At 36.9% G+C, this 13,073-nt stretch overlaps 1 protein-coding gene across 1 annotated transcript; it reads left to right on the forward strand.

Moving 5' to 3' along the window:
* The first annotated feature begins 209 nt into the window (after positions 1 to 209).
* LOC122684404 (hydroxyacyl-coenzyme A dehydrogenase, mitochondrial-like) lies at positions 210 to 1,154 on the forward strand. The gene has a single exon (XM_043888499.1). It carries the CDS (start codon positions 210 to 212, stop codon positions 1,152 to 1,154), a length of 945 nt encoding a protein of 314 aa, XP_043744434.1.
* The last annotated feature ends 11,919 nt before the right edge of the window (positions 1,155 to 13,073 follow it).

Raw genomic sequence — 13,073 nt, forward strand, 5'->3', positions numbered from 1 at the left:
TGCAAATAACTAACTATATTACCCTGAAAATAAGAATATTCAATAATTTCCTGAATTCTGAAAGGATCAGGTAGTGAAAAAAAATAAATGTTTCAAATGTGTTAACAAAAGTATATGTGCCAAACTACTATAATTCATAGATAGATTAAGAGAAGAGGGATCATTCTCTGCCAGGTTTTGTCCCTGCTGCTGCCTTCACCATCAGCCCTATGGCTTTCATAACCAGACTATTCATGCGCTCCATGTCCTCCTCCTCCACCACCATGGCCTCAGCAAAGAAAATTCTTGTCAAGCACATGAAAGTCATTGGTGGTGGGCTGATGGGCACCAGCATTGCCCAGGTTGCTGCAGCAACTGACCACACAGTAGTGTTGGTGAACCAAACAGAGGACATCCTGGCAAAATCTAGAAAGGGAATTGAGGAAAGTCTTCAGAAAGTGGCCAAGAAGAAGTCTGCAGAAAACCTCAAGGGTGCTGATAAGTTTGTGGCAAAGACTCTGAGCAGCATATCGACCAGAATGGATGCAGCATCCATGGTCCACAGCATAGACCTGGTGGTGGAGGCCATTGTAGAGAATCTGCAGATGACGAATGAGCTCTTCAAGAGGCTGGGCAAGTTTGCTGTGGAACACACACTCTTTGCCAGCAACACTTCCTCATTGCAGGTCACAAGCCTAGCGAATTCCACCACCAGACAGGACCAATTCGCTGGGCTCCATTTCTTAAACCCAGTTCCTTTGATGAAGCTTGTGGAGGTCATTAAAACACCAATGACCAGCCAGAAGACCTTTGAATCTCTGCTAGACCTCAGCAAAGCCCTAGGAAAGCATCCTGTTGCTTGCAAGGACACACCTGGGTTTATTATGAACCATCTTCTGGTTCCATACCTCATAGAAGCAGTCAGGCTGTATGAACGAGGTGACATGTCCAAGGAAGACGTCAACACTGCTATGAAGCTGGGAGCTGGGTACCCCATGGGTCCATTTGAGTGTCTCGATTATGTTAGACTGGATACTACAAAGTTCATCCTGGATGGTTGGCATGAAATGGACTCAAAGAATCCCCTGTTTCAGCCCAGCCCATCCCTGAATAAGTTAGTAGCAGAGAATAAGTTTGGCGAGAAGACTGGAGATGAACATTACAAATACAAGTGAGCAGCTTCTCTGGCTCCAGGACAAAGCCCCATAAGTACATACCAGCAACTTCCCAAGTGCCCAATCATAAGAGACTACTATCAGCAACCATGCGACAAAAAAATAAACAACTTGGAAGAAATGGAAGAATTCTTAGAAAAGTATCACCTTCCAAAACTGAGCCAGGAAGAAATAAAAAATCTTAACAGACCCATCACAGGCACAGAAATCAAAACTGTAGTCAATCTTCCAACAAACAAAAGCCCAGGACCAGATGGTGTCACAGTTGAATTCTACCAAAAATTTAGGGAAGAGTTAGCACCTATCCTACTCAAACTCTTCCAGAAAATTACAGAGGAAGGTAAACTGCCAAACTCATTCTATGAAGCTACCATCACCCTGATACCAAAACCAGATAAAGATGGCACAAAAAAAGAAAACTACAGGCCAGTATCACTGATGAACATAGATGCAAAAATCCTCAACAAAATTCTAGCAACCAGAATCCAACAACATATTAAAAAGATCATACATCATGACCAAAAGGGCTTTATCCCAAGGATGCAAGGATTCTTCAATATTTGCAAATCAATCAATGTGATACACCACATTAACAAATTGGAAGATAAAAACCATATGAATATTTCAATAGATGCATATAAAGCCTTTGACAAAATTCAACATCCATTTATGATAAAAACCCTCCAGAAAGCAGGTATAGAAGGAGCAAACCTCAACTTAATAAAAGCCATATATGATAAACCAACAGCAAACATTAACCTCAATGGTGACAAACTAAAAGCATTTCCCGTAAAGTCAGGAACAAGACAAGGGTGCCCACTCTCACCACTGCCATTCAACACAGTTTTGGAAGTTTCAGCCACAGCAATCAGAGAATAAAAAGAAATAAAAGGAATCTAGATTGGAAAAGTAGAAGTAAAATTCACACTGTTTGCAGATGACATGATCCTCTACATAGAAAACCTTAAAGACACCATCAGAAAATTACTAGAGCTAATCAATGAATATAGTAAAGTTGCAGGTTATAAAATTAATACACAGAAATCCCTTGCATTCCTATATACTAACTATGATAAAACAGAAACAGGAATTAAGGAAACAATTCCATTCACCATTGTGATGAAAAGAATAAAATACTTTGGAATAAATCTACCCAAAGAAACAAAAGACCTATATATAGAAAACTATAAAACACTGATGAAAGAATCAAAGATGACACAAATAGATGGAGAAATATACCATGTTCATGGATTGGAAGAATCGATATAATGAAAATGAGTATACTACCCAAAGCAATCTATAGATTCAATGCACCCCTATCAAGCTACCAACGGTATTTTTCTGAGAACTAGAACAAATAATTTGACAATTTGTATGGAAATACAGAAAACCTCTAATAGCCAAAGCAATCTTGAGGAAGAAGAATGGAACTGGAGGAATCTACGTGACTGACTTCAGACTATATTACAAAGCTACAGTTATCAAGACAGTATGGTACTGGCACAAAGACAAAAATATAGATCAATGGAACAAAATAGAAAGCCCAGAGATAAATCCACACACCTATGGACACCTTATCTTTGAAAAAGAAGGCAAGAATATACAATGGAGAAAAGACAATCTCTTTAACAAGTGGTGCTGGGGAAACTGGTCAACCAACTATAAAAGAATGAAACTAGAACACTTTCTAACACCATACACAAAAATAAACTCAAAATGGATTAAAGATCTAAACATAAGACCAGAAACTATAAAACTCCTAGAGGAAAACATCGGCAAGGCACTCTCTGACATAAATCACAGCAGGATCCTCTATGACCCACCTCCCAGAGTAATGAAAATAAAAGCAAAAATAAACAAATGGGACCTAATTATACCTAAAAGCTTTTGCACAATGAAGGAAACTATAAGCAAGGTGAAAAGACAGCCTTCAGAATGGGAGAAAATAATAGCAAACAAAGCAACTGACAAAGAATTAATCTCAAAAATATACAAGCAGCTCCTGCAGCTCAATACCAGAAAAAGAAACGACCCAATAAAAAAAATGGGTCAAAGAACTAAACAGACATTCCTCCAAAGAGGACATGCAGATGGCTGACAAACACATGAAAAGATGCTCAACATCACTCATTATCAGAGAAATGCAAATCAAAACCACAATAAAGTACCATCTCACACTGGTCAGAATGGCAAAGTCTACAAACAAGAAATACTGGAGAGGGTGCGGAGAAAAGGGAACCCTCTTACACTGTTAGTGGGAATGCAAACTAGTACAGCCACTATGGAGAATGGTGTGGGGATTCCTTAAAAAACTGGAACTAGAACTGCCATATAGCCCAGCAATCCCACTGCTGGGCATCCACACCAAGGAAACCAGAATTGAAAGAGACACGTGTACCCCAATGTTCATCGCACCACTGTTTACAACAGCTAGGACATGGAAGCAACTGAGATGTCACTTGGCAGATGAATGGATAAGAAAGCTGTGATACATACACAAAATGGAATATTACTCAGCTATTAAAAAGAACACATTTGAATCAATTCTAATGAGATGGATGAAACTGGAGCCTATTATACAGAGTGAAGTATGTCAGAAAGAAAAACATCAATACAATATATTAACACATATATATGATTTAGAAAGATGGTAACAATGACCCTATATGTGAGACAGCAAAAGAGACACAGATATAAAGAACAGGCTTTTGGACTCTGTGGGAGAAGGCAAGGGTGGGATGATTTGAGAAAATAGCATTGAAACATGTATATTACTAAATGTGAAATAGATCACCAGTCCAAGTTTGATGCATGAAACAGGGCACTCAAAGCCAGTACACTGGGACAGCCCTGAGGGATGGGATGGGGAGGGAGGTGGGAGGGGGGTTCAGGATGGGAGACACATGTACACCCATGGCTGATGCACGTCAGTGTATGGCAAAAACCACTACAGTATTGTAAAGCAATTAGCCTCCAATTAAAATTAATTAATTAATTTGTTTTTTAAAAAAAGAGAGGAGGGATCAGGTAGGGGAAAAAATAAATGTTTCAATTCTGCTAAGAAAAGCATATATGCCAAACTACTATAATCCATAGATAGATTAAGAGAAAAGAGGAAAAGATTTTCTTAAACTTAGAAAGCCAAAACATTAAAGAAACAGCAATCTTTCTAACAAAAACTCATGAAAACATACAATCATCCTTATCTCTTCAGTCAGTCCATGGTTATTAATTCTTGTGCTTGAATCCAGTTTTTCCTATAAGGTTCTAGAAATTATTACCCAGTTCAGTGATATGATCATAAAGTTTTCAGAAATCTGTATTCTAGGATATTTAGCAGAGTCCTTTCAGTAAATCTTTCTAAAAACAGAGCACTTCTATAAAAGCATGAAAATAAAACAATAACTGTCTACAAAAAACTTTGAAAAAAACAGCAATGGTTAAACATATAATGAGAATTTGATATAAAAGTATAGTTATTTCTATAGCATATAACAGTTTAAAATAATAATTGAACAATGAGAGTATTGACCAATTTCTATGAACTGCAATTTCTGTAGTATCTATATTAGTAACAGATATCCGTACACATATACCTGAGATTTATCATCACTTCTTATTTGATAACGCCTTTTTGATGTTAATAATTTAACATACCAAATAAACCTAATCAGTTCAATATCTCTCTTGCACAAGGTAAGACACAAATCCTTTGAGATTTCTGAGGGACTCCCCAGGAATTCTCAAAGTTAGTTTATTGTCAAAAAGATTCCATTTAGAATATGATTTGGGGAAGTTGTCAAAATGGCAAAAAGCTTTTATATTTGATTATGTAAAACCACAGATAATTATGAAATAATACTCAATTATCTATTTAACCAAAGTGACAGTAGAAGATCCTAAAAGCAAATACAGAAGGTTATACGGTTGTTTTAAAAAACAACACCTTTTTCTCTTAATATTGAGAAAACTCAGTTCTCCCAAGTAATCAAAGACTTAATAAAGACAGAATGAAGCCTAGAAAAATTATTTTGGTAAGACACTCAAAATCTCTGCTTTTCAAGTAGACTACTCAAAGGGTAAAGAAAAACTCTTTCAGAATCACTGTCAAGAGCATACCAATAGTCCAAAATTCTTTTAATATAGAGACAATCAAATTCCAGTTTTGTACCAGGGTATTTTTATATTAAGACTCATTCTTTTTTTTTAGCTAAAAAAAAAAAAAAACTCATTCTTAAAACATTTAAATAAATCTAACCCAATCTTAGCCATCTTGACCATTCATAAAATTTCTTTTCCAAGACTCCTTTTCCATCAATCTTCTATAACCTTTTTATATTCATTCAGGTTATTGTCCTATATTTTTTCCTCCTTGTTAGTCTGGAACAACCAGTCATCCTACTTAGGGCAAAACAATTTTTTCCCTTAGCAACAACAACATGCCATTTATACCTTGGCTAATCCAAAAAACGCATTCTATTTTTCTTATGTACTTTTCATACATAGTTACTTCCCTTCATCCTTATTATTTCTATAAGTTTTAATTACATGTATTGATTATAATTCTTGGCTGTCAGAAACCAAAATATCTTAAGTTCCTCTATCAAAATACCAAAAGTAGATTAACTTATGTTCAGTAATTAATGTTTCAGTATTTTATCTAATTTGGAAACAATCTAGATATCCAATGAATATGCTTTATTTAACTTAATATAACTTTAATGTTTCAAGTTACCAAAAAGATTTTGGAAACTATTTTTATGTAAAGATACCATAAACCATAATTATTGTTGTAAAGTTTTTAAATAAACTTTTATCTTATTTACTCCTATTTAAATTTCTTATTCTTAACAATTATGTTTAGGTTACTCATAAAAACTTCACGAGACTGTAAACAACCATCATCATAAGTAATTTTTCTTGCTGACAAACTTTATAACACATAATATGAGCTTATCTGACTTTTGGTAAATCCAAGTAGAATAAAAGTTGCATGTCTGCATTATATTTAATCTTGATAACTCTGCAGACATGGCTATTTTAATTAAAGCAACACTTAAATCAGCTTTTATTTGATAAAGATTATTCCAAATCACGGGAACTTAAAAGTCACTCAAGTTCTTTTCTATAATTCTGAGGGAATACTTAATTTATATACATGCTTATTTTTCCTTAAGCCAATTAAATAGAGCTCTTTTACAAATCTTGGAAACACTATCCACGGGTAGAAAAATCACACATCTATAACATATGTATATAGACATACATAAACATACAGACAGACTCAAACAGAGATCTTACAGATTTCATTTTAAAATTTTAGTCATGCGACAAGTACAATAATGCAAAACTCACTAGTTTATAAAAGGACAGTTGGATCTGAATTGTGTTTCAGGAAGATGAAAATAATTTGAAGTTTCCTGCTCAAAAGGCTTAAGCTTTTTACTAATATTTGTGGAGAAGACTTTTCACAATTTTTATTCACCTAGTTTCCAGATAGATTCCTTTATCCTTCGGATAAGAATTACCCCACAGAAGTTTGCATTTCAAAGAGATGGCTCTTGGTACTTAGAGAAGATCTGGTAGAACATTTACACCTCAAAGGCACAGAGAAAGGATGTAAGTTCCTCCAAAAGGACTTTTGTTTCCTAAGTCAAGACTTTTTACAGTATCTGCAGACCTTTGAGATGAATAGAGGATGTTTGGGGATTGGTAAAAAAAGATAGGTGAGCTTTGAATTGCTCCTAGAGCCACAATTCTGTTCTTCTATAGAGTTCATTTGTAAGGCAAGTACAGTTGTTTTTAATTCCTCAAAGAATTGAGTTGCAACCTGTATTATATCAAGGAATTGTCTCACCCATAGAACTATATTATCTTCAATTTGCTTATATATAACATAAAAGAATTCCATCTAAGATGGAAATCAAAATATTTCTGTGTTCTAGATTTAGAGTTATGTGTCTTTGGAATGCTTCAGTAAATTCTTCCACAATGACTTCAAAAATAAATTCGTCTTCAATGGTTTTGTTTTGTTTTCCCCTTGTGGGCATGCAATCTCATTTTAAGTTAGGGGAAAAGGCCTTTAAAATTTTTCTATCAAACTTTGAATATCAGTTTCTAGATTGCCCAACTTCTGCCCATAGAATTCATGTTTAAAAAATCTTTCAAGTATCTTTTTACCAGGTTTTACTTGGGACAAACAGTAAATATTCTTGGCAGTATTGAACTTTTTTCTTAAAAAAAAAAAAAAAGTATACCTATTAAGTGACTGAAAACCAAACCAAGGAAGACTTTTATGGCTTACCCATGGATACAAGAGGCATTCCCTAAGAGGGTGCAAAAGATGCAGCCTTCCCAAGATCAAGAATGACTACTAAAGATAACCAAAAGGAGGCACAATTTAGCCAATTCCCATGAGATGGGCAACAGTTCACAGGCCACTAATGACAAATGGCAGAAAATCAAGTTCTAAGGACACCAAACAATACGAAGAAGAAAAAATAGTCCTCCTTGGGAGGGAAAGGATCTATAACCAATGGATACTCCAAAAACAAGTCACAGAAGTCTGAATTTGAAAAGAAAAGGACAACATGAAATCCTCTCTCAACCAGGCACTATAGACATTGATTTGAAATAGCCAACTTTCATAAAAGTTCTTACCCTTCACCAGCTTCTGCCAGTTTTCCTCGGATTCCATCTGCAAGCTCCAGAGTAAGTGGGATGTCTCAGCAGGTCCCATCTTGGTCACCAGAAACTGTAGAGGAGAAAAAACATTTTTCTCTTTACCCTTTACATTGAATTCTTGGCTAAGATCCCTCTTTCTCTAGGGCATCAAGTAAATTGATAAGCTTATCTAGGTTAAAAGTTTCCTACTGTGGCTACTGTAATTAAGATTATCTTCAGTAAGTTTAATCTACTTATTCAAACACAAATGGACGCATAATTTTTATACAGATAGTTAGCCAGAATCCCAGGTGGGGGAGTCTCAGAGTCTTTGTACTCATAGGAACCCATTTTCTCTCTTTTTTTTTTTTTTTTTTTTGCCCCCCTTGAAACAAAGTTTGGATTACCTGAGGCCTAACACTGGACCAGTATATTTTAAGTTAGATGCAGCTCAATCTTGGATGCTGTTCAGAAAAAGAAATGTGTATATAAAGTCTGAGAGCTCATGGCACAAAATCTGTGGGGCTCAGGTGAAACCAAATAACTCTGTGGGGCCCTCCTAGGCACAAATCCTTTCTGTGTCCTCCATTTCTTATTTTCAGGGAAAAGATTTCAGCCTTCTTCCCTGAGCTCCAAAGGGCAGATTCAAAAGGCTGCAATTCAAGGAACACAGTGAATGCAGGAACAAGGGAAGAGCAGCCAAGAAATAAAAGTGCAGCCTTGAGACAGGGTCCTGGTTTCTCCTCAAGGAATACATACAACAATATCTTTGAGTTCTTCTTTTGGAACAAAGGCCCCCATCCAGGCAGAGGATGGTGACTTCAGGCTAAATGCAAGATTCCTGGAGCACAACCCTGTTAGCTAACCACCAACCAATGAGAAGAAAGCCACACACCTTACAGCCCTCACCTCAAATTTTGCCTGTAAAAACTTCTTTCCCCAGAAAAGGGAACCCTCTTGCACTGTTGGTGGGAATGTAAATCGACACAGCCATTATGGAAGACAATATGGAGATTCCTTAAAAAAACTAGGAATAAAACTAACATACGACCCAACAATCCTCCTACTGAGCATATACCCAGAGAAAACCATAATTGAAAAAGACACATGTACCCCAATGTTCATTGCAACTCTAGGACATGGAAGCAACCTAGATGTCGACTGATAGAAGTATGGATAAAGAAACTGTGGTACATATATACAATGGAATATTACTCAGCCATAAAAAGCAATGCATTTGTCAGTGCTGATGGGATAGATGGACCTAGATCCTATTATACAAAGTGAAGTAAGTCAGAAAGAGAAAAACAAATATCATATATTAAGGCACATAGATGGAATCTAGAAAGTACTGATGAATCTATTTGCAATGCAATAATGGAGATGCAGACATAGAGAACAGACTTATGGACATGGGGTTGGGGTGCGGGGAAGAAAGAGTGAGACAAATGGAGAGAGTAGCGTGGAAATATATACACTACCATGTGTAAAAATAGAGAGCCAGTGGGAATTTGCTCTATGACTCAGGGAACTCAGTCTGGGGCTCTGTAACAATCTAGAGGCAGGGTGGGATGGAGTAGGAGGTGGGAGAGAGGTTCAAGAGGAAAGAGACACATGTAAACCTATTGGTGTTGATATACAGCAGAAACCAACACAATATTATAAAGCAATTATCCTTCAAAATAAATAAATAAATAATTTTTTTAAAAAACTTCTCCTAACTTATTGGTTTTGAGCACAAGCCACCCATTCTCCTTTCATAGCTCTGCAATAAAACTTTCCCTGCTCCAAACTCTAACATTTTGGTTTCTTTGGTCTCACCGCGCATCAGGCACAAACGTGTCTTCAGTAGCACAAAGAGCCAAAAAGGACTTACCTGTGATCTTCAAGAGCAGCAAGAGAATGGTGAGCACAAAGTGGGCAGGGACTTTCTTATGCCTGCTTGATGCTTGTTGCTCCTGGAGGCCATCAGGGCTCTCCACTTACAGCGCCAGAACAGTGAAAAGATGAACTAAAGCATAGTAAACTTCGTAAGTGTTTACTTAAGCAAAAACCTATTTAAATCAGGTGATGCCAAATGCGAAGTGCTTAGGAATATTCCATCAACAAGAGTAAGGGCATAGACTTATAGAGAAAGAACAGAAGCAAAGTCATGAAATTACTTGATGAGACAATGGCTAAGCATTTGCCTCATTTGGAAAAAGGTTAGTTGGTTGTTTGTAACTGGTAGTTCTTAGGTGTTGATTTCGTAACCTTGAGGCATTTATAGGCTTAGGTTTTGGTTTGCTTCTGTAAGCGGCTAAGGCATCAGGACCAACTCAGCTTAATGGCCTTCTTACTTAATTAACAATATATTCTACTTACCAAGTTCTTTATCAGATATGTGTTTTGCAAATATTTTCTTCCAGTCTGTGACTTTTATTTTCCTACTCTTATGAAGGAGTCAAGTTTTTTATTTTGGTAAAATTCAGTGTTTTAATGGATCGTGCTTTCAGTCATATATCTCAGCAGTCTTCAACTAACTCCAAGATCATAAAGATTTCCTCCTATGTTTTCTTATAGAAGTTTTATAGTTTTAAGTTTCTATTGGTATGACTTCAAGTTCATTAATCTTAGTTTCTTATTATCACTGCTATGTCAAACTATTATATGTATAACGTCAGGGTAAAATAACAATAGATTCAGGAATGCAAGGAATCAGAAGTTTTACTTCCCATGCATCTGTGTTTAAGATGCTATCATAGGACATGGAATCCTGGGGAAAGGAGCCAACACAGAGTAAAAATAACAAAGAGTCCTAGATTAAGCCTTGTTCAAAAGACCTAGCCTAGATCAGAGCAAGAAGAAAGAGGGAGAAGGAATGTTTCCAGAAGAAAGGGGGAATAAGGGAATAGAAGGATGCTAAAAGATTATTGGACATGCTCGATTATTTGAGAAATATTATAGTTATACATTGGATAAGTTTTTATATCAAAGGAAAGAAGTTTATAAAGAACATAAAAAAAGAAAACTTAAAAACTGAGCAATAATTAACTGCACAAAAAAGCAAAAATTTGAACAAGAAAGGAAGTCTAATAATACTGTGACATATATTTTGACAATGAAAAATGTTTACTTACTTGTAATAATATAAAAACTGTCAGGTAATTAACCAAAAAATGTACTATAACTCAATTTGGAGAATGGGTAAGTTGGGAAAGGAATTCTGGGGGGGGTAAATCCTCAAATATCATCAGAGAACATTAAGAAATAGTGTCTAAAATTTAAAAAACCAACAACATAAGTCTACTTCTTAGAAATACAGAGGTAAATGGCCAAAGTTAACAGCCGGAAGTATTTGAACTGATTGCTTCCGGGCTGTGGGATGGCAGGGAGGAGGTTTCTGTGGAAGGCTGGAGCTAAGGAACTCTCTCAGAGAGTGAAGAAAGAAGACCAAAGACTGGAAGGTGCTTTATTTTTCCAATGATGTACGTATATTACTTTGTTTTCAAAAATTCATTTTTTAAAAGAGTGGTTAATTCAAGCATTTACGTTTCAACTGCTTGCCATTGAGTCTTATAAAAGAGCCTTTGGCGGAAGTAATCAACAGGGCAACATGGCCACCCAGGGTGAAGCCACTTCCACCGTGTTTGCCTCTTCCTTCGCCTGGTGGGAACATCTCATATTCCATTTCCTCTTCGGCCCTCTTTGACTTCTATTCCCATCTCTGCAATCTTCCCCACCCTAAAGGAGTCCCTGAGAGGCCACTCGGCTCTAAAATTGGAATAAATCACTGCTTTCAAAGGGCAAGTTATGCTTTTGACAGGATGAACTGCACCAGTGCAGGGTGTGGAAGTTGTGGATTATACTCAAAATGCAGCCAGTTTATTGGAAGTGGTGACATCCCACTAGATGTAGTTCTGCTGTGGGCAGATGCAGTTCTCTTAGGGTTGCTGGGTGATGGGAACTTCACTATGGTCTTGCCTGGCTACTCTGTTCGGGGGAGGGGGTGTGGTTGGGAAAAACAGCCCAGTTCAGACAATGCAGCAGCTGCCTTGACTAAGAATAGAATCCCATGTTTGATTTGAATTAGCCATTTGAAACAAGAGCAAAACAGCTCTGAAAGTACTACCATCTGTTTTCCTTTAAGGCTGGGTCATAAATAACAAGATGAAAATATATTTCCTGTTCTGGATTTGTGACCTGAACTGCCTTGTGCTGCGTTGTCACTGACCACTTCTGCTATCCATGCAGACGACATTCAACGGGCAGCTGTTGGCTGTTGTCTGTAAGGTGGTTAGAATTTGTTGGTTTGTTTTTCAGTGTCTATACATGAAGAGCTCCTTTATTTCACCCCTCAGTTGTTAAATAAGGAAATATAAATAAATTATTCTTTGTATGTTTTTTTAAAAGCGATTCACACCAAATAGCCATGTGATCAAACCGCTGCTATTGCCAAGCACAACACTTTTGCTGAAGATTCCTGCCTGGTGGAAGGGTATTTTCCAGGTCAAGGTCAAAGTGAACTAGGAAGGAAGGGAAAAGACGGGGAACTCATTCTGCATCTAGAACTCACTAGCATCAACCTGCTAATCCCAGTAATATGAGGATGCAGAGAATAGAGAAACATCAAGACAGAGAGAGAAAGAGGATTTAAAAAAAAAAAAACAAGAATATTTCTTCTTTCCATGCAGATCATTACACAGTACTTGCATCCTTCTTAGCTGGGATTTCCAGTAATTGTAAACTGTGATTTACCAGCTCTTTCTCCAGTTATCTTTTTAATTTTCATACACAACAACAACAACAAAAAAAAAAAACCCACCTCTTGATTTTGCTTCTTTGATAATTAAAAGGAAAAGGCCATGAAGGCTGGCAGGCCATCCCATTTATGTGCTCAGCCTGGTGAGCTGCCAATATATTCTGGGAGGCATTTCAAATGACAGACACGCAAACATGAAATGTACCATAAAGGGCTGTGGTTTCTGCAAGTTTAGATCGGCCAGCTGTGAAAGAAACTGTACCTAACAGTGAATATCTCCACATGTTTAAATGTCCTTTTTAAATGACTTCGAAGCAAAAGACTTTTTAAAAGACTTAGAGCAACAGAAATGTTAGAAGGCATATCCCTGAGCTAACGAAGGACTGAATTGGAGGCCCGGTACAAATGCTGGGCGCCCTTGATGAAGCCAGACACTTGGCAGTGATGCATCCAAGCACAGCAGTCATCACACCATCATTGGCTGAGACTTCATAACAGAAAGACAAGGTTGGGAA

The sequence above is a fragment of the Cervus elaphus genome, chromosome 26 (assembly GCF_910594005.1).
Source record: "Cervus elaphus chromosome 26, mCerEla1.1, whole genome shotgun sequence".
In the NCBI taxonomy this organism is placed as follows: Eukaryota; Metazoa; Chordata; class Mammalia; order Artiodactyla; family Cervidae; genus Cervus; species Cervus elaphus.

Bases quoted from the DNA above. Each gene is read 5' to 3' on its own strand.
- LOC122684404 (XM_043888499.1), top strand. From the start codon at position 210: ATGGCTTTCATAACCAGACTATTCATGCGCTCCATGTCCTCCTCCTCC.